The 21,756-nt window shown below is 56.9% G+C and overlaps 2 protein-coding genes across 2 annotated transcripts; one reads left to right on the top strand and one right to left on the bottom strand.

The window, feature by feature from the left end:
• Window positions 1-2,543: 2,543 nt before the first annotated feature.
• Window positions 2,544-4,949, bottom strand: CFAP184 (cilia and flagella associated protein 184). The gene has a single exon (XM_025921633.2). It carries the CDS (start codon window positions 4,734-4,736, stop codon window positions 2,982-2,984), a length of 1,755 nt encoding a protein of 584 aa, XP_025777418.2. The 5' UTR covers window positions 4,737-4,949; the 3' UTR covers window positions 2,544-2,981.
• Window positions 4,950-5,242: 293 nt separating this feature from the next.
• On the top strand, window positions 5,243-20,750 carry TADA2B (transcriptional adaptor 2B). The gene is made up of 2 exons (XM_025922330.2): window positions 5,243-5,586; window positions 18,266-20,750. Exons 1-2 carry the CDS (start codon window positions 5,317-5,319, stop codon window positions 19,256-19,258), a joined length of 1,263 nt encoding a protein of 420 aa, XP_025778115.1. The 5' UTR covers window positions 5,243-5,316; the 3' UTR covers window positions 19,259-20,750.
• The last annotated feature ends 1,006 nt before the right edge of the window (window positions 20,751-21,756 follow it).

Consider the following 21,756-nt stretch of genomic DNA (forward strand, 5'->3'; position numbering starts at 1 on the left):
CATTTTGCGGGCCTGAATTTTTGACAAGGTGACAAAATCTCTAGCCTTTGATTTTAGAGATTTCTAGTCCAGCCCCGCCCTCCCCCCCCCCCCTCCCGAATCTTCTAGAGGAAGGGAGGCTCTTCGGAAGTGGTCCCTGCCAGAATGGACTCGGTCTCTGGAGTGGTGTCCTTCCAAGACCCTGTCATTCTCATTGCTCCTACTTCTGGAGACATCCTCTTTCTACCTGTGATCATTTTAGAACCCGATAGAGCACTTAGCAGTTCCTGGCATACAATAGGCATTCAAGTAACTTATTTTCAGAAGAGGAGAGTGGCATGATGTTGATGTATTAACCCGGCAAATTATGGAGCACTGATTATGTGTTAGGCTTTGTATTGACTACTGGGGAGGACGACCGTCTACTTACCCTGAGGGCCTCTGTCTCACTGGGGTCCAGAGAACTAAGCAGACGGTCATAAAGCAGTGGGTCAGAGGCTGGGATGGGGCTAAACACAGGTGGCCGTGGGGCACAGAGGGCACATCAGGAAGACGGGGGGGGGGGCGGGGTGTGGCATTCCCTCCTCTGAGGCAGTCGAAAGAAACCACGTGTGAATGCGTGGCTATTTCACGATTAAGAGCTCTCCCGTAATCTAATTAGGACCCTCGCTAGGAAGTAATCAACACATTCTTGGTCTTCTAATTAATTGTAACATCTCCGGCATGAGATAATGTAATTGGAGAGAACGCCGGTAACTCTGCAGCTTAAAGCAATGCCAACTTCATCAGTCTCTCTGTGCTCACGAGAGCCTGGTTCAGGGCTGGTTCAGGAGTGCTTGGTTCAGCCTGGCTAACTGCCAGTGGGTCAGAGTCAGCTGAAAATACCCATTTCCCCCCTAGCGAACCCAAGGGATACGCACTCTTGCAACGAAAGCTGCTTGCTTGGGGAAGGCAGGTGCCTGTTGCCAGTTGCACTTTGAAGCCTTCCCAACCACAGAAGAACCCAGTGGCCTGTGCTGCTTTTAGCCTGAGGCACGCGGAAGATCAAGTTCCATTTGCTGGTGAGTTACACCTTCTCTTTGGCCTTGAGGAACCGGGTAGAGGGGAGAAAACGACTGTCGGGGAGAAGGAGGGTGGAAGCAGGAAGTGAATGCTTTTTACTCCCCCGGGTTGGGTAAGCCTGATCCTGTAAAGGAGTGTATTTAAGCTGTAGAAGTTAGAAAAGGGATTTTCACCAACCTTCATTGGCTTGAAAGGGAACGTAAGATCGCATCACCCAAAGGTAAAATAATTGTGAAGTACCCACGACCCACCGAGTCATCTGCCTAGAGCAGGCCTTCTACCATTGTGTCAAGGTGTTCAGCACCAAACAGGTCACTCCTCCTAGGACCTACTTAAGTTTGCGGATGGGAGAACACTTCTGATCTCACATCTGCACGGCTCAAAATTCAATTTACAATTAGGCAGAGAGGCGCCTGGGTGACTCAGTCGGTTGAGCGTCCGACTTCGGCTCAGGTCATGATCTCGCGGTTTGTGGGTTCGAGCCCCGCATCGGGCTCTGTGCTGACAGCTGGGAGCCTGGAGCCAGCTTTGGATTCTGTGTCTCCTTCTCTCTCTGTTCCTCCCCCCGCATGCACTCTGTCTCTCTCTCTCTCAAAAATTAAAGATTAAAAAATTATAAAATTAAGGAGAAATAAAGCCAAACCCCCAGCTCCAGAAGCATCGGAGGAAACTGCAAATGTTAATCACTGATTCTGGATTAAAGAGGCAGACCTATCAGGCATTTCTTACATTAACACAAGGAATGATAGACATGTCAAGAGTGGAAACAGAGTAAAATCATGTGCATAGTGAGGGCCCAAGATCCACAACTATCTTGCTGGAAACAAAAGGCTCATGGACAGTTGGTAGTCACTATTCCCTATATTGTGCACCTGGCCAAACGCAATACAATCATCATTTTGTCTTCACTGGAAAATAAAAGTGCATGTTTTTGTATAGACAAATGTGTTTCTTTAGAGGATCCAAGAAAACATTTCATTAGAATTGAAGACCGTCATTGAGCCAGAAACAAACGTGAACGGTCAAGCAGACTGAGCCCCCTCTCATGGCAAAAGGAAAGAGGACAAAACCACAGCTCCTTTTCCTATGTATCATTTCTCCTGTTTCCTGCGTCTTGTTTCTTACCCAGTCTCGTTACCCAGTCGCTAGTGCTGCCTACACACACCACAGTTTTAGATTCATCTAAAGTAATCAGGGAGCTTTGAATTGAGAATGTACTACATATTTTAAATGTTCAGGACTACATATTTTAAAAATTCGAGGGGCGCCTGGGTGGCGCAGTCGGTTAAGCGTCCGACTTCAGCCAGGTCACGATCTCGCGGTCCGTGAGTTCGAGCCCCGCGTCAGGCTCTGGGCTGATGGCTCAGAGCCTGGAGCCTGTTTCCGATTCTGTGTCTCCCTCTCTCTCTGCCCCTCCCCTGTTCATGCTCTGTCTCTCTCTGTCCCCCCCAAAAAATAAATAAACGTTGAAAAAAAATTAAAAAAAAATAAAAATAAAAAAATAAAAATTCGAAGGGGATTTAATAATTGGCGTGCACAGGAAATTTCTTGGTCCCCTGCCTATTTGTCAGACCCTCCCACACGCGGAGGAGGAACCATTTTCCTCGGGATTGGGGCATTGAAATTACGGAATTTCTCAGGTAAGGAAAGGCTTTTTAAAAGACAGCTTCTTGTGAGACGTTCGGGACACCGAGCCATCCCTGGTGTGTGTTTCTCTGGGCCTATTTTAGTTAACGCCATGTAAAACCGACTGTTAACCCAATTTTGCTCTCAGGACGGACTTGGAAGCTGAAAAATGATGAGGTCGATACAAAATACAGCCCCATTCCCAATATTGTAGGCCTTTTAAAGATGGCCACGAGCGGAGAATCGGATTTCACGAGGGCGGAGAGTCGCTGCGACGGAAGGTGCTCTGCCGGCCCTTCCCATCATCGTGTGTGTTAAGATGGGAGAAAGGCTTTGGCTTCCCGCATCTTCTGCTTCACGCCTCTGCAGGACATAATGAGCCCGGCGTGATGGCGCTTCAGGGATTCCAGACGCTGCCTGAGCAGTTTTGCCTTGTCCACTTTCTCTTCCAGGTCGCAAAGGAGTGGCTCCTTGCCCAGAAGCCCACACTTCTGGTTCAACTTGATGTTGTCAATCCTCAGGCCGTCCCGGGCTTTCTTAGTCTTGGTCAAGATGTCCCTCCTTAGGGCTACCTGAGCCTCAATCTCCAAAAGCTGTGACTTCTTGCATGCATTTTGTAAATCCACGAAGTGTAGCTTTTCCTTCACGTGGGTTACGATTTGCACGTTGTGGGTCACCTTGTTGCGCAGTTTTAAAAGTTCCTCGTTTCGCTCCTCGACTTTTTCATTGAAGGTCTGGTTCTCAATCTTGAGCTGTTCGAAATCGATGAGGAGCAGACCCTCCGTCAGGTCCTCCTGGGCCCTCATCCGGGTCTCGAGATGCACCAAGCTCTGTTTCAGCTGCACGTTCTCTAGCCTCACGGCGCTCATCTCCTTCTCCTTCTTATCCTCCAGCGCCTGGATCTGCTCCACCTGCCGCAGGGCGGCCTGGCGACCGCCCCTCATCCAGGAGCCGCCCATGGCCTGCACCATCACCTGCTTCTTGAGCGCCTGGAAGGCTCGCCATTCCTTCTCCGCCCTGGCGAGCTCCTCCGTGCCCTCCCGCTTCAGCTGCTCCAGCTCCTGGTGATACCAGTCCAGGTCGTCTGCCCGCTGCTTCCTCAGCTCCTCCAGCATGGCCAGATAGCGCAGGTACGCTTGCTCTTTCCCCGGGGCCTCGGGCTCCGCGCCCTTGTCGGGCACCTGGGCTGCATCCGGGCCCTTCTTCTTGCGCAGCGCCTCGGAGATCTTGTGCTGCAGGTAAATGTTGTAGCGCTGGTAGTGGCCGCGCTCCGCCACCAGCGACTGGTACTGTTGCAGGAGCTCAGCGCGCAGCTGCTGCTCCTGCAGCCTCTGCACCTCTTCGGTCCATTCACCGTCCTCATCGTCGAGGCTGTCCTCCTCATCTTTCAGCTTTACCTGGCTTCTCCACGGGCTTCTTAGCAGGCCCAGCTCCTCCATTTCCTCGCTCTCCGCCCCCTGCCTCTCCTCCCCCTCGGCCTCCCGAGCTGACACAGCCTCTTCCCGGCCGGTGGTGGACAGAGGCAGAGAGACCTGAGACGGGGCTTCCTTCCTCCTGCGCTGGACCACAGCTGCCGCCACCTTCTCTCTTTCCTTCTCCTCCTCCTCCTCCTCCTCCTCCTCCTCCTCCTCCTCCTCGTCCACTTCCCTGTCCCCCTCCTCCTCCGTCTCTGCCTCCGCCTGCTCCTCCGGTTCCGCGAGCCCGTCTTCAGGCCCCAGCTGGGCTGTCTCCTCAGGCCCGGCCTCAGCCGGCTCCGGGGGCTCGGGTTCCGGCTCGGGCTCGAGCTCGGCCGGCCACTCCGGCTCTCCGGGCTCCGCCTCGCCCCCAGCCTCGGTGGCCGCCGGCCCTTCCCGGGGCTCGGCGAACTCGGCGGGCTCATCCTCGGCGGCGCCTCCTGCCGAAGCCTCTACGGTCCCCTGCTCCGGTTGCGACTCCGGCTCCGGCTCCGTTGGTTCGGCCGGGGACTGGAGGCCTGAGATGGCCTTGACCCCGGACAGCTTCGAGGACAGGCTCGCCACATCTCCGTCTTCCGCCTCGGGGTCCCCAGGGTGCTCGGAGAGGCCGTCCATCCTTCTCCAGCTCCGCAGGCACTACCGATCCCGGACGCCGGCTGTTGGGTTTCCAGGGGCAACCAGGGGCGCGCGCGGTGGGCCCGGCGATTGGCCAAGAGTAAGGCAGATGCCCGGCCCCCCTCTCCCCGCCTCCGGAGACAGCGAGCCAATGGGAGGCCGCGGACGGACGACGGGCGGCCTTGATTGGAAGGGGGTGCAGGCACGCGCCGCGCGGCCTTCCCGCCCATTTCCCGGCGCCGGGCCTGGGGCGGGGCGGCCTGGAGGCACCGCGGGGAGCGGGCGGCCGGCGCGAGCGGCGCGCAGGCGCAGCGCGGCGTGCCGGGCCCCCGCGAGGTGGCGCGCGCGGGGCGCCTGCGCGGTGCAGCCGGCGGCGGCGGCGGAGGCGGCGGCGGCGGCGGCGGCCGGGCCGGGCGCGAGGGCGCCTGCGTGCTGAGGCGGGACGCGGCCCGGCTGGCCGGCTCCGGCGGCGCCTGGGCGGGGCGGCGCGGTGGCGGCGGGCGCGGGCGGCGGTTGCTCGAGCGCGGCGGCGGGCGCGGGCGGCGGCGCGCTGACGGCGGCGGGCGGCGGGCGGGGGAAGATGGCGGAGCTCGGTAAGAAGTACTGCGTGTACTGCCTGGCCGAGGTGAGCCCGCTGCGCTTCCGCTGCACCGAGTGCCAGGACATCGAGCTGTGCCCCGAGTGCTTCTCTGCCGGCGCCGAGATCGGCCACCACCGCCGCTACCACGGCTATCAGCTGGTGGACGGCGGGCGCTTCACGCTCTGGGGGCCCGAGGCCGAGGGCGGCTGGACCAGCCGCGAGGAGCAGCTGCTGCTGGATGCCATCGAGCAGTTCGGCTTCGGAAACTGGGTGAGCGGCCGGCACGACGCGCACCTGCTCGCTCCGTGCCCGCGCCGGCGGGGAGGCGGGCGCAGAGAGGTGCAGCAACCTGCCCAAGGGCACACAGCCAGGAAGTAGCAAGGTGGGGGTTCGGACCGTGGCTTTCCTGACCTCAGGAGGACTTCCATAGGTGTTGGCCGAAGCCAGACACTGTGGGCAAGACCCGCGCCTGACCCGAGTCCAGTTGCCGCTCGGGGACAGGTCCGCGGACTTGACAGAGCAGTAGGAGCGCGGACTGGCGAAGGACTCGGTTCTGCCCCAGGGAACGGTGGTGGTGGTGGTGGTGGTGGTGGTGGTGGTGATGGAGGCCAGACAGGCTTCACGCCCGCCCTCCGCCTTCTCAGGCGTCCGTGCACTTGCTTTGTACACGGCCCCGCTGGCTTTGTGCGGTTGTCGGGGCGTGTGCCCTGTGTCCCCCGGCAGGGACTCGTGGCTCCCCGGGTCCCCACCAGGCCCGGGACACCCTAGGACGAGTGCTGGGTGAGTTCCGAACAAAGGAGCTTGGGCCGGGAGTGGGGTGTGGAGGCCGAGCTGAGAGGCGAAGGCGAGATCGGGGCTCGTGTAGGCTAGCGGGGTCGTGTGCTAGGCCCTTGGGGGGTGGGGGGAGAGGGGCTGCTCTTCTCTGGACAGTCTCTGAGGAGCTCTCCCCCTTGGGGCCGGGCAGCTTTCATCCGCGTCCACCTGCAGGCGCGATGAGAAGTAGGGAGAGGAGCCACGACCCCAGCTCCTTAATCTTTCCAGACCCTTCCACACGAGGCCCCCCTTCCTTCCCCGAACCGGTATTTCATCTTGCTGCTGCTTCTCTGGCAATACTCCCCTCCTCCTGGGCTCCCTGTGGAAGACTTTTCCACACTTCTCCCCTCATTCCCAAACCTGGCCTGCTTTCCTTTCCATGAAGTGAGCCAGCCTCCGGGGACTAATACCCATTCTGCAGCCTGGGAATCCTTCCTCTTCTCTCAACTCCCAGACACGCACCGCTCCATGAATCCTCACCTAAGCGCCAGCATGGCGATGGCCATCCTCTGAAAGCCTCATTTTGTCTTGAAATGTGTTGATGTGCATTGAGCGTCTGCTCTGAGCGCCCTGCGCAGTGCTGAAGGACTCTGCAGGAAAGAAAGGCCTGGTCTGTGGCTTCAAGCGGCCTTCAGTCGTTTGAGCCAGGGCCTCTTCCCTAAGTTCCAGCCTTCGATGGTGAGCCGTTACCGGGCGTCCTCCCTGCTCATCGCTCTGACATCTTGACCCTACGTGACCCAGACCTGCCCCCACCTCACTGAGTTTCGCAGACTGCAGACTCAGAGCCCTCTGTCCTCGGGTCCTTCTTCCAGGCCCAGTTGGGCAGCAGCTGTATCTCCAGCGTATTTCCAGAACCTAACCACTGCTCACAACCTTAGTCCAGGCTGGTGTTTCTCTCTTGCCTTGACCACCTCTGGGGCCTCCTTAGCTGGTCTTCCTGCTTCGGTCTTGTGCCCTCCAGCCCATTCTGTGCACCATGATCAGAGTGATCTTTGCGGACATGTCCCAACACATCGGCGTTCGGCGGCTTCCAGGTCTACCTAGAGTAAATCTCATGGCCTCCGGAGACCTCAGCTGCTACCCCTTTGATCACTTTTTCCCTCTTCTGCTTAGAGTGCTCTTCCTCCCGTTCATGGCTCGTCACTGGCCTTTCTGCTTCCACATCAGAGCCTCGGAGAGGCTTCCCTCTCCATTCTCTCCGCACTTCTCTCTGCAGTCGTGGTCAAAAATAGCTAAGGTGGCCCCAGCGCTTTGCTGAGTGCCAGGCAGTGTGCTGAGCAGTTTGTTTCCCGTGAAATCTTCCCAGCAGCCCTGGGCAGCGCGTTTTGAACTGAATAGCTGCACGTCAGAGTCTGTACTCCCAGCTGCCCTGCTCCCTGGTCCACGCTGCCTTCCCTGCAGCACCGTGGGGGAACACATGAGGACTAAACTGTCTGTAGTATTTTGGGGGGAGCGTGGGGCTGGAAGGGGGCCCTCTCCAAAGCACTACTCTTGAAACGAACGTGCACAGGAATCACCTGGGGAGCTTGTTGAACTGTGGATTCCTCCTCAAAGCAGCCAGCAGTCTCAGCTCTTAGAAGAGACAAAGCCGGAGGAGGAGGGGCTCGGGCCTGGGTGCCGAGGGGGCTTCTCCCTGCCGAACCCGCGGTGGGTTCAGGGGGAGGCCAGAGATTCTGCCTGCTGACCACGCCTGGAGTGCTGCCAGACTGCGGGCTCTCGTGTCTCTCTAGCTGTGCTCTCGGGCCACCTGCTCTACCCGCTAGACTTCATTGTGCTCATCTGAGGCTCTTCTACAGTTCTGCGTCGTGGGGTTTCCTTCCGAGCACACGTCCAGGTACGTGCACATAAGCGATGTGTCCCACGTGTGCCGTATTGAGCATGTGCCCGTTCTGAGTGAGGCTCTTGGCATGCGTACCCCGTCACGTGCTTTTCACAACAGCTCTGGGAGTGGGTTTTTAGTTTACAGGCGAGGAACAGCGACTTGGAGAATTTAAAATACTTGTCCAGGATGCTTTGGCTTTTGTCACCCGTAGAGTCAGGGCTCGGGTGCGGGCCTGGCTGATTCCGAAGTGTGGGCCTTAACCTCTCGTGTAAGAGCATTAAACACTGTGGGTCAGAGGCTGGGAGCTTACTGGTGCAGCTAAAGGTGTGGCCGGCCTGGAAGGGCTTTTCAGAGAGGCAGAGTCTTGACCTGGTTCAGTGGGAGGTCAGTGTATGGGACGGGCAGCGGGGAGATGGCCAGGGGACCAGGGGAGTGCAGGGTTCACGGCTGGGGTGCCGTGTGGAGAGAGGCGGCACACAAATCCCTAGCAGTGATGTAGAGGAAGGTGAGCCTGTTCGCTCTAATTTTTCAGATGTCACATGTGACCTGTTACCTCCAGATGGCATTGCTCTGTGTGGGATTCCTGGCGGGGGGGAGGGGGGTGAAGTCAGGCGCTGTTTGCTCCCATTTGCCCGAGGGCTGAAGCGCAGACTCACAGGGACGGTGTGGCTGAGGGACGCTCACGGTGAGCCCGGGAGGGTTTGCGGAAGAACTGTGTAGCTGCGCTCTGACACTGTGTGCCCGTGTCTTTGAGGAGGGTGGGGAGATGCCTGTGAATATGACACCAGGGAAGGGTTGACAGGTGGACAGTGAGCCAGAGTCACATCACAAGGGTGTCGAGAGCCTGGAAGCAGCCGGTTTTGTGGTGGGTGCTGCTCATGTTCAGAGCTAAGAGATACAGATCTTGCTGGAAACCGCTGTGGGTGAAGGAACGTGGCAGAGCCGGAATTTGACCCAGGTCCTCTGACTCCATGCCCAGAACCATCTGTCTCTGGTTTCCTGAGTGCATGCAGAGTTCCCTGAGGAGTCCCAGATTCCCAGCACCCCCCCCCCCCCGCACCCCCAGACCTCCTGAATTGGCATCCGTAAGGGTCTGGAAATACGTGTTTATAGAAAGACCCCCATGGAGTTCGGATGCAGTCCACGCAGCCATGTTTGGGAACCGTGGGAACGTTCACCTTCTCACCAAGGCGGAAGGCCCTTCTGCGTGTTGGTTAGAACGGGTAGGCCCATGCCAGGAGCATCCTGACAGTGGGGTTCTTAATTGCCATCAAGGAGAGGGAGGGGGAGGGAAGAGCCCAGCTGGAGAAGCCAGCCAGAAGTAAGAGATTTATGCAGGGCAGTGGTTTTCAAACTGCAGTGTGACTCAGAACACCCTGGGCAGGGGTGGGGGTGGGGGGACGCGCGTTAAAACACAAACTTTGCCCCCTCCTGCCTTGGTTCTGGGTTTAGAGTCATAGGTCTGGGGCCTTGGGGTCTGGTGTGAGAATTCACATTTCTCCCAACTTCATGGGCGATGCTGGTGGTGCTGGGGCTGGTTCGGGGACCCTACCCTTAAGAACCTTTGATGTAGAGAGAGTAAGACCCCCTTTTCTTTTATTGTGGTAAAATACAAATAACATTTATCATTTTAACCATTTTTAAAAAAAATTTTTTAGCATTTATTTATTTTTGAGACAGAGAGCATGAACAGGGGAGGGTCAGAGAAAGAGGGAGACACAGAATCTGAAACAGGCTCCAGGCTCCGAGCTGTCAGCACAGAGCCCGACGCGGGGCTCAAACCCACGGACCGCGAGATCATGACCTGAGCCGAAGTCGGATGCTTAACCGACTGAGCCACCCAGGCGCCCCAACCATTTTTTTAAAGTAAGCTCTACACCCAGTGTGGGGCTTGTGCTCACGACCCCGGGATCCGGAGTCACACGCTGTACTGACGGAGCCCACCAGGTGCCTCTGTTTTAGCCATTAAAAAAAATTTTTTTTTTTAACATGTATTCATTTTTGAGAACAGAGAGAGACAGAGTGCGAGCCGGGGAGGGAAAGAGAGACAGAGGGAGACACAGAATCCGAAGCAGGCTCCAGGCTCTGAGGTGTCAGCACGGAGCCCGACGCGGGGCCGTGAACTCACGAACCGCGAGATCATGACCTGAGATGAAGTCGGACACTTAACTGAGCCACCAGGAGCCTCTGTTTTAGCCAGTTTTAAGTGTCCGATTCAGTGACATTAGTTACGTTCACACTGTCGGACAGCCATCCCCACCAACCACCTCCAGAACTTTCTCATCGTCCCAGACAGAAACTGTACCTGTTTACACAACAGCGCCCTGCTTGCCCCGCCCCCAGCCCTGGGCGCCCACCTCCTGCCTTCCACCTGGGAATTTGGCTCCTCTTGGGACCTCACATAAGAGGAACTCCCCACCATTTGGCTTTCTGTGACTAGTTTATTTCGCTTAGGTTAACACCCTCAAGGTTCATTCACGTAGGGTGCCTCAAAGTCCTTCCTGTTTAAGGCCGAGTAACATTGTGCTGTGCGTCCGTCCCACTGTCCATCCGACCGTCCGTCCGGCGCGGATGCCCGGGCTGCTCCCACCTGTGCTGTTGGGAGTTGGCCGCGGTGGGCACGGGTTGCACACGTGTCGGAGTCCGCGCCCTTCTTTCAGGTAGACGCCTCGCGGTGGAATGACCGGGTCACCCGTTTCCTGTTTTGAGGCCCCGTCGTGCTGTGACACACTTGGTGAGGCTCTCACGGGTGTATTTGACCCGAAAGGCTCTCGTCCCCTTGAGGGCCAGTCACAGCTGTGTGAGTTCTCTGAACTTAGAGAGGAGGCTGGGGAACCTGGAACCGAGGATTGCAGAACGTTCCCACGTAAGCGGATTCAGGGGCCAAGGGAAATGGGGTCCCTGGAACAGCTGGTGACCTGTAAGGACCGACGACAAGCCGGTGTTAGTCGTCGGCCTCTGATGTGGGAGGTGGCACCGACCACCGGTGTGTCTGCGGGGGAGGCGGGGGCTGCACGGGGACGGCCCGGGCTTGGTGGCCGAGCAGCGGGTGCCCCGTCCTCCCAGCCCCTGAGAGGCGGGTGGCTCTTCTCTAACCTCTGCGGGTGACCGGAGGCCGGACCGGGTGGGATGCAGCTGGGAGACGAGGCCCGGGTGTTAGGCCGGTGACCGGTCAGGCGACACTGGGCCCCGAGGGCGCACATCCCACAGCTCGGGAGGGACCGTGTCCCGCTGTGCTGGGCTCACAGACTTGGCTGAGCGAGCTGCCAGGCAGGAGAGCGGGAGGCCGGCCACGGGGCTCTGGGTCTCGTCCCCCCTTTTCCTCGGGGCCGGAGCCAGAGCGGTCCCTCCTTGCCCGTTAGGACACAGACATCCCTCAGCTCTCTGTTCTTCGCTGGCCCTGTGCAGGCCTCTTCTCCCTTCTGCTGTCCCCAGCTGCTCCTGGGGGCTCTGCTTGCAGGGCGGTCCAGGGACCCGTGGGTTCGTGTGCTGGGCCTTCTGGCTGCTTCTGTCTCTTTGAAGCTTCTTGCCTTGAAGAAGAAGGAAGCTCCGCCTCTGAGTCTGGCTCCCGAGCACTTGGGGAGGCAAGCCAGCCCTGGCCTCTGCCTGGTGCCTCCAGGGCAGGTGCTGCTGGTTGAGGAGGGGTGTGCCCTGAGGGCGGGGGCGGGTAGCAGGGCTCCTGCCCGGGGAGGTGCTCTGGGAAGCTACAGGTAGCAGAGCCGGCCTGTACACGAAGAGGGCACGTACCCCAGACATTGCCGGGGGGGGGGGGGGGGGGGGGGGCGCTGAGCTGGAGACGGTGTCGTTCTAGGAGCGCGGAAGCCCCGCGGTCTGGCCCCGCTCTGCCTTTTTAAAGGATCTGGAGGCATTTGACTGCACAGCTCTCCCGGTGGTGCGCACTGTGTCGTTGCCCCGCCAGATGCCCCGGATGACAGTGGTGACAGGGACGTGTGCTCTGGAGCGAGACTGCCAGCTCCGGAAGCCCCGGGGGGAGCTGCAGCCGAGGTTTGAGCTGCTCGTCTGTGCAGTGGGGCTGACGGGGGATGCATCCAGGTGACCCGTGCAGACGCACACACCTGTTCATTGTGACGATGGTTTACTTTATCCTAACAAAACCCTGTGAGAAGAGGGACAACAGATGAGGAAGCTGAAGTTGGGAGGGTGAGGATCACAATCCACGAGCGGCCCAGCCAGAACCCACACCTAGCTCGGGGGGTTACCGCGGGCTCCCTGGAGGAGGGGACCTGGGTGTGGGGCGAGAACAAGCTGCGTGAGCGACAACAGCCAGCCCCCGGCTAGGGCCATGCGTCATCTGCTCGCCCCAGCAGCACGACGCAGGTGGTGGTGGTGCTTCCCTAATTCAGATGAGGAAACCGAGGCACTGGGAGCTTAAGTCATTTGTCCAAGTCCTCAGTCAGCGAGGGTGGAGCCAGTACTGGAAGCCACGCCTGGCGGCACTGAGAAAGGGCTTTCCCAGCAAGGGTTCCAGGGCACCTGTGGCCTGTGGGGTCTGACTGGGGCGAGCACGGATCTGAGAGGCCCTTTGGAAACACATGTGTCTTCCGGCCGACCTGACAGATTCGTGCCGCCCAGACCCCCAGACTTGGTGGACTAGTTATGTTGAAAGAAAAAAAAGTTCCGAAGGCTGAGTTGCTAACTTCAAGTTTGCCGGGTGAGGATATTTAAAAAAGGAAAAGGTCCAATTAATAATCTGTTACCGTTTTGCAAAAAAGAAGATTATCTTAGTACTGCCCAATAAGAACAACATAATCTGGCAATGAAGGGCCGTCCTTGAAGTGGAAACGTTTAGCTTTATGGGAGACCCTTACATCATCTGTGTTTTATTTAATTTTATTACCTAAAAATATTTTTTTAATGTTTATTTTTAAGAGACAGAGTGTGAGTGGGGGAGGGGCAGAGACAGAGGGAGACACAGAATCCGAAGCTGGCTCCAGGCTCCGAGCTGTCTGCACAGAACCTGACGCAGGGCTTGAACCCATGAACCAGCAAGATCATGACCTGAGCCGAAGTCAGACGCTTAAGCGACTGAGCCACCCAGGCACCCCTTTAATTTTATTAATTTTATTTATTTTAAAGTTTATTATTTTGAGAGAGAAGACACAAGTGGGGGAGGGGCAGAGAGAGAGGGGGAGAGAGAATCCCAAGCAGGCTCATGCCCAGCACAGAGCCCCACATGGGGCTCCATCTCACAACTGTGAGATCATGACCTGAACCAAAATCACTTAACTGACTGAGCCACCCAAGCACCCCTTGTCCCTGTGTTTTAAAATTTTCCCCTTCGGGCTCTGTGCTGGCAGCTCGGAGCTTGGAGCCTGTTTCGGATTCTGTCTCCCTCTCTCTCTGCTCCTCCCCTGCTCGTGCTCTCTCTCTCAAAAATAAATAAATAAACGTTAAAAAAATTTTTTTAAATTTTCTCCTTGATCACGGGCCAGTGCAGTCTGAGAGGCAGTGGACTCGCTGATAGGAGGCTGATAGGAGCCTCTAAAGGTTTGTCAGGCAGGAGTGACCCCGCTGGGTTTGCTTTTGTCTGGAGGATGTGCCTGGCAGACAGGCCTAGCTGAGGAAGTGTTTGGGCGGCTGCAGGTGTGTGCAGGCCACAGAACAGAGGAGAGAGACCCTGAGCGGCTCCGCTGGCGGGAGCCGGCCCACACACATCGCCCACGATTTCTCTGGACTGTTCTCTCCTTCCTGTCCCTGCTCAGGTGCTGGAGGCTAGCTCCAGTGAGCCATGAAAGGGCCGGAAGGAGACCAGACCGCCCAGAGAACCCAGTGGAGTCATGACTCACTGGGGTGCTTACTTCCTGTCCTGGAGGGGAGGCGTCCTAGTGGGAGTCCAGTGACCTTGGAGAGTAGACTTTAGAGCCCCGGTCAGTGTCCTGGAGGCGTGTTTTCCTTGATTTTTCAAAGGACTTTAAGGAAGTAGCGGACCTCTCTCCTTATCTTTTTCCAAAAGTGGTGTCTTTGTTTTTAGTTAACATAAAGAAACAAAACTGGGATTGTGTTACTATAGACTGTGGGGTGCTGACCCACATGCTCCTTGTGTTGGAGAACACCAGCTGCAGGGTACATTTATGTGGTTTCATTGAGTTGAACTTGCCTGTCCAGATCTGTTCCCCAAACCCACTTTGTTGCTTCTGCCTGCCCATCCACCTGCGTGTCTGCCTGTCCATCTGTCCGTCATCTATATTAAGCAGAAACTTTGGTCTTGAACACGTGAGGGAAAGAACTGCCCTGGCACCACTCTGCTGCTGTCACCTGTGGCGCTGTAGTGAGGTGACAGGACACTTTGTCCCTCACGAGAGGGAGGCAGGTCTTGCGTGACTGCTGACACATGAAGATTAAACATTGAGGGGGTGGCGGGCAGGATGCTAGGAGAAGGTGGGGTGCTGTGTCTCTTGCCGTGTTTAATCCTCTTTTAAAGTATATTCCGTACTGTAATTCAGCTCCACGGAACCTGTCTGTCCTCTGTGGATTCTTGTTAGAGCCAAAGCTGTGTCTTCACTCTCGTTTAGGCTGTTCCCTTGTCATGTTACTCTCTATTTCAAAGTCTTTGAAAATTCAGGTTTTGTGTGTTTTCCTGGGCCTTCGTCAGTGATAATTAAACTAAGGTAGCGGCCCCCGGGGGCGATTCTCTTCCAGTGGTAGCCGATGGCCAGCATCATTCCTGGCAGGTCTTTTAGCTGTCATTGGGCAACGGATAAGGTTGATCAGTCAGGGGGGTCCTGGGCCCCTGGTGACCAGACGCTGGCCCCTCTAATTTGTGGCTTCGTAAATACTCATAACCTGGGTCCATGTGAGAGTCCAAACCCCCTCTGTCACGCGAAGAGGGGCCAGATGTCCGGAGCGTCGGCACAGCTGGCTGACCTGCCTGGCCAGGTGGGGAGCCCAGGCTGTGGGCGTGAAGCAGGAGACACCTCGTGTTCCGAGCCGCGGTCACTGGTCAGCCTGCATCCATGTGTCCCTAGGAGGGTGCATGTTTGTAGAGCGTGACATTGCTGTTGTCACCTGCCTGTGAATGTAGAGCAACACTGCATCTGTCCGTGGCGGTGGGGGGGGGGGGGGGCGGCGCTGTTCACGTAACGGTAGAGTCCTCTCTTAAGTGCTGTTTTCTTTTTTTAACATTTGGATGTAAATCTTAGAATTCTTTAACAGGGAATTAGGAGGCAGAATTTACTTTAAAAAAAAAAAGTTATTTATTTTGAGAGAGAGCACATGTGCAGTGGGGGAGGGGCAGAGAGGGAGAAAGGATCCCAAGGAGACCCTGCACTGTCAGCGCAGAGCCCGACTCGGAGCTCGGTCCCATGAACCGTGAGATCGTGACCTGAGCCGAAATCAAGAGTTAGATGCTTCGTTAACCAAGCCACCCAGGTGCCCCTTAACCTTATGTTTTAAATTAAATAACTTTTATTTTAGATTCATTCAGAGAAGTGAAAAAATAGTACACAAAGTTCCCATATACATCCGTCCCATAAACCTCCCAAAATGTTAGCATCTTGCATGCGTACGGTGTAGTTCCAGAAAGCAGGACGTTTGCATCGATGCAGAACCGTTCTCTCACCGTGGACCGGCCAGGGGCCCACCCAGGAGCCCCCAGTGATGTCTCGCTGACGTGTCTCCTCCAGTCCGGATGGTTCTTCCTCTGTCTCTTGTGACTGTGACACGTTCGGGGAGTGCTGGCTGGTATTTTGTTCAGCTGTAATTCGGGTTTGGCTGCTGTGCTGTGGTGCCAGGTCCTGGGCCCACAGCCATGCGCAGAATGGGACAGAGTCACTCTTCTGACACTTCCTCCCATTGGGGGATTGCTCCTTACAATTTAAAATTGGACAATGTGTTCATGCAGCTGAAAACAGTTAAGCTGTAAACAGGTGTATGGTGGAGTGGCTCCTTCCCAGCTCAGCCCTGCTGCCCTGGGTGGCCGAGTGTCCTGTCGTGTCCTGATGTAGCCCCAGCAAATAGCATCTTGTCTTCCAGCTCCTTTGCACAAAAGTAGCAGCGTGTACACACGCTCCCGTGATGCGTTTGCACTTGCCTTGCGTGTGTGAGGGGACCATTGCTGGGCGAGGGCGGTCCCGTGTGTCCCTGCTCCGACCCAGTGCTCCAAGGCTTCCCTGCGGTTTCTGTTCTCTGCTCTCGTTCCCAGAGTGTCAAAGGTGATCGGAAGAACCTCTAAACAAATAAATAAAAATACCTTGGTTTGGTCAGATATGATTCGATGTGACTCCTCAGAACCCTTCTGTTTTTCAGGATTTAAATTTCATCCTGGATGTGGTGCTCTGAGCATCCAATGGTTTTTGAAAGGCAGATTGCCGAGGTTCGGGGTGAGCAGACGTTCTCTGGGAGGGCGGCTCGGCTTCTGCACGCTCACAGCCGCTGTCTCTACAGGTCTCCTCACCCGGCCAGGGAGGGAGCCGAGGCCTGGGCCCGACTTCGTAACCGCGCGAGCCCGGATTTGCAGCCCGGCCCCTCCGAGCCTCCGGTGAAGGGGCACCCCAGTCCCTCCCCCAGGAGGCTCCCCGGACACTCGACTCTGAATTGGTAGGGGCTGCAGCCACTGCGGTGAGGGGTGGGGGAGCCGACGGGCGAGGCTTGGCCATGCGTCGGGCTGCCCGGCCAGGCCACTGGGGGCTCAGGCTGGGCACACGTGGGCATTTCCGCCCTCCGGATCTTCCCGAAAGGGATGGTGTCGGGGACGGTGTTCTTCCGGCACGGCTCGCCAGGGTAGGAGGACACCCACCGGCCTGTGCTGGCCACCCCCTCACTCTCGCAGAGCCGGCTCCTGCACCGGAAGCCTCTGCCCGTGCTCTGTCCACGGTGCCCGCAGCACCTGTGGAGGCGAGGGGCTGACCCCTATCTCCCTTACTGGTAAGAATCCGAGGCCCAGAGATGGGAAGTGGCCAGCATGGGTCACACAGGGGCAGCAGATGCTGGGGATGATTGTGACTTGGTTTGTTTTTGGGGTTTTTTTTGGGGGGGGGGAGCCAGATGCTTCCTGGGAAATATAATGAACAGATTTGATGCAAATGGTAATGTTTTAGAGAAGTTAATCATGTCCACAGTCCATCTCCTTAAGACCAGAATCTGGTTTTGCTTTAATTTTCCCTTTCTTGGCAAGAGGCCTCTGCCATTAGGCCCCAGCATCGCCCCTGTCCCCAGGCTGTGGAGCCCTGCACCGGGCACTTGGTACCCAGTGGGAAGAGTGCCCCGTGTGCCTGAGGTGCGGGCCGGATGTGGGGTGGGAGCGTGGCCCTCCCACAGCGCCCCGTTTGTCACCAGTCAGCCCCATTGGGTTGGCTGCTTTCTTGGATTCCAGTTTGGCCTTTGGGGGTGCAGAGACCACCCCAGTCTTGCAGGGGTGAGTGTCACTGGGGCGCAGAGCAGCTGACGTGGGGCCCTGGCGGCCGCCAGAGCCGAGAGAGCAGAGTGCAGGGTGAGTGGGGGCTGGAGGCAGGGGCCGAGTGGCTGCCGGTGAATGAGTGCGCATTTCGGGCAGCTACTTTGTGAAGTGGCTTTAGCGGTTGACTAAGGAAGAGGCCTCTTGGCAGAAGGAAAAGATTGGGGGAGCTGTATAATTTCCTCTCGTTAATAACCCTGTGTTCACGGGTCACCTACTGTGGGAGTGAGTGCTCGCAGCACCGGGCGGATTTTAACTACCCAACTGTGGACGCCGTCATCAGTGATGGTCCCCACCCCTTTGAAAGGCATTTACCTGGTCCTCTGCACCGCCACCTAGGAAAGGGACAGGCTGCCACCTCCCTACCCCCCCGGGGGCCCTGGAGGCGGGCAGTGCCGTGGAACAGGGTCCCTCCTGTGGTCGGGAGCCCTGGGCGGGCAGCTCTGGTCGCACTGGGAAGAGGCAGGGCACCTCAGGAGCTCTGTGGCCACTGCCCACCCGTGTCCTGTTCCGCTCACAGAGGGGGGACAGTCTGCTGGCCCCGAGAGTGCAGGGTTTGCAGTGGGCTCTGCTGGTCCTTTGCAAGGACCCAGGAGAGCAAAGTCTGGACCTGAGATGGGGGTTCCGGTGTCAGCGTGCAGCCGACTCCAGCAGTGAGCCCCGGCAAGCTGTGCCTGCCCGGGTCATCCCTGCCCGTATGGTCCCTGACGGCTCCTTCTAGTGCCCACATCCCTGCCGTGGGCCCAGCTTACAAGGAGGAGCCATCGAATGCCCTTTGGGGGTGGGGGAGGTGTGGACAGGAAGCGGTCCAGGCACACCTTTGTGAAAATGTTCAGCGAACCGTGCAAGCCCCGAGCCCGACACTCCGACTTTGGGAATAACTTGTGACCTCTGTCTTGTAGGAAGATATGGCCGCTCACGTTGGAGCTTCCCGCACCCCCCAGGAGGTGATGGAGCATTACGTAAGCATGTACATCCACGGAAACCTGGGGAAAGCCTGCATCCCCGACACCATCCCCAACCGGGTGACCGACCACACGTGCCCCAGCGGAGGGCCCCTCTCTCCCAGCCTCACCACCCCCTTGCCTCCCCTAGACATCTCGGTGGCCGAGCAGCAGCAGCTGGGCTACATGCCGCTGCGCGACGACTACGAGATCGAGTACGACCAGGACGCCGAGACGCTCATCAGCGGGCTCTCGGTCAACTACGACGACGAGGACGTGGAGATCGAGCTGAAGCGCGCGCACGTGGACATGTACGTGCGCAAGCTCAGGGAGAGGCAGCGGCGCAAGAACATCGCCCGCGACTACAACCTGGTGCCCGCCTTCCTGGGCAAGGACAAGAAGGACAAGGAGCGGCCGGCCAAGCGCAAGATCACCAAGGAGGAGAAGGAGCTGCGGCTGAAGCTGCGGCCGCTCTACCAGTTCATGTCGTGCAAGGAGTTTGACGACCTGTTCGAGAACATGCACAAGGAGAAGATGCTGCGGGCCAAGATCCGCGAGCTGCAGCGCTACCGGCGCAACGGCATCACGAAGATGGAAGAGTCGGCCGAGTACGAGGCGGCGCGGCACAAGCGTGAGAAGCGGAAGGAGAATAAGAGCGCGGCGGGCGCCCGGCGGGGCAGGGAGGACGGCAAGGACGGCGAGTTTGCGGCCATCGAGAACCTGCCCGGCTTCGAGCTCCTGTCCGACCGCGAGAAGGTGCTCTGCAGCTCCCTGAACCTGAGCCCCGCGCGCTACGTGACCGTGAAGACGATCATCATCAAAGACCACCTGCAGAAGCGACAGGGGATTCCCTCCAAAAGTCGCCTGCCTAGCTATTTGGACAAAGTGCTAAAGAAAAGGATTTTAAATTTCCTCACGGAAAGTGGTTGGATCTCCAGGGACGCCTCCTGAAGCGGCAGCGTGGAGAGTCGGGGCAGCGTGGAGAGTCGGGGCGCGGCTCCGGGAGCCAGGAGGGCCGGGGGTGAGGGTGGGGGAAGGAAACGCTTTTCCCCCCACCCGTTGTTGCTCTTTTTTAAGCAAATTGAGTTCCTTTCTTGTAGGCTATAAATTCTTTTCGTGGTCCTCTGAAAGAAGCAATAGTAACGATTTTACGTCGGATCACGGGGGACGCCGATACAGGTCTATTTTAACGTAGTCCTAAGGTGATACCTTAAGGTGACGATTGGCCTTTATGTTCAGTCTGGGGTTATGAGATTGGGTAATTTCCTTTTGCGTCTTCCCTTTGGTACGCAACTCGTGCTGTGGGTAAGAGGAGCGACTTTCCGCCCGCCAGCTGCCAGCTTTACCCTGTGACATGACCTGTGGCTGGTGCTGGGGGCTCCCTTGGAGGTGGGGGGGGGGGTATGGCCACCCACGCGGACACCCCAGCACAGCCCCAGCACACGGCACTTTAGGTGGGGGCCAGGGTGGGGCAGGTGGGAAGTGAGGCCGGAGAAGCACGGGAAGTTTCCACATAAGCTTTAGAGGAAGACTCTGGGGTTGAACAGGGTCCAGATGAGCTTCTCCTTGACTGTCGGCAGCGTGGGGTTCCAGCTTGTAGTTCCCAAGTCGGGAAACCGCCCCTTGCCCCGTTTCCGCTCACTTTGGGCAGGCACGGGAGCCCTGGGCAGGCTCCCTTGTGTGCGGAAGGGGCCAGGGGGGAGCTTGGGTGCGGGAGGGTTAGCATGGGTGCCGGGATTGAGCCAGCTCAGGGGGCTGCTGCTTGCTGCTCTAATGCTTGCGACGCGTCTTACTCGGAAGAACTCGTTCTAGAAGGTTTACGCCTCTGAGTTCTGGAGTACACTTTCTCCAGGATTTTCATCGCGGTCGCAGTTACCTTTTTCCGCTGAAACTGACCTTGACTGTGCTAGCTTGGCTCAAGCATCTTCGGGTGGTGGCCGGCGCTCTGCAGACCAGCCGGCTGGACTGGGCTGCTCACACAGCAGGGTCTGGCGGAGCAGGAAGGAGTCTGGAGGGCGAGGCCCTGCCTTGCTCCTCTGGGTCCCGGTCTTGGACCGCTCGCCTCGGCTTTCGCCCAGGGCCCTCATTCATGGATATACACGGTACCTTCCTTCTGGAACTTGAGTCATTTGTCTTCCTGCTGCTCAGGGTTGGTTCTCATGTCTTAAGACCCTGCTTTAGAGTCAGAGTGACCGCAGACCCCAGCACCCCATTCTTCCTGGAGCTCATCCTGCCTCTCCTGCCCCCATAGCTACCAAGAGACTTGACCTTCCAGAATGTTTGGGCTTGAAGTTAACATTAAAGTGAAGTTATTTGAAAGACAAGAGAAAAAAAGACCCTCATCATTTCCAAGGACTTAATTACGGTGCCTTTTCCTTTCTTTTTACACCCTCCTGTCCCCCAGGGTAAATTTTTCAGCATTAAATAAAACATTTCAAATATACTGTATGTGGCTTTAGTTGTAAAGTACATTGCATGCTGGCAGAAAGCGCTCCGTTAGCTAAGCCCAGGACTTCTCTGTGGACAGAAGGGAAAAAACCAGTGAGCAGTAGTACTACTCACAAGGCCACCTCTGCATCGTCCCCCCTCCCCCACCACCCTGCCCGCAGGGTAACTATGGTTGGCAGAGGGCAGTGCCATCTACCACGGAGCAGTGATGGAGATGGTGCTTAGTGTTGACGGGAGTCTTAGCCAGTGATTCTCACCTGAAGCTCCTGGACCAGCAGCATCTGTCCTGGGAACCTGCTGGAATTGCGGACCCTTGGGTCCCGCCCAGCCCTGGAGATTTGGAAACTGTAGGGCTGGGGCCCTTAGAGCAGGTTTTTTTTGAGTCTTCCAAGTGCCTGGGATGCAAGCTGTTAGCTACTCTGCTGTTGGCATTCATTGGATGTTCTACATCTGGTTCCTGGTTTGGTGAGGTTGCCAGACTTAAGCTTAAGAAGCAAAAGATCCCTGCCAATGTGTGGCCTAGGCCAAGGGCTATCAAATGAAAAATGTTGTGCTTATGCAAGTTTTTAGTGTATGTATCTTTTGGAGAGTAAGAAGAATTTATTTAGGCTTGACTGTTTTAAAACACAGCGAATGCCTAACTTACGCTAAAGTACTAACACAACAAATGTGTTATGAGCAAAAGTGACTTTATCATGGGTTGCCTCTGACCCCATCAACTCCAGCTGTTACGGTCACGCTAGTCCTTACTGCTCCTGCTGGCTCAGAGTCCTTGAGTTTCCATATGTAATGCTCCTGAAAAATTAGCCCCCATAATCCCATGGAATTGGTTTTCAAAATTTAAACAGACTTTGAGCCAAGAAAGTTAGATAATCCAGTTATTCAAAAGAATGTTTTCCGGATGGCCGACATCCCAGGAATGTGTAAAACCCCGAACTCTACAATTTTTATCACCTTTTACATATTCACACGTTGGGAACAAAGTGGTGTCTCCTCAAGCT

This window comes from Puma concolor, chromosome B1 (genome assembly GCF_028749965.1).
Source record: "Puma concolor isolate L17-30 chromosome B1, mPumCon1.1.hap2, whole genome shotgun sequence".
Taxonomy (NCBI): domain Eukaryota; kingdom Metazoa; phylum Chordata; class Mammalia; order Carnivora; family Felidae; genus Puma; species Puma concolor.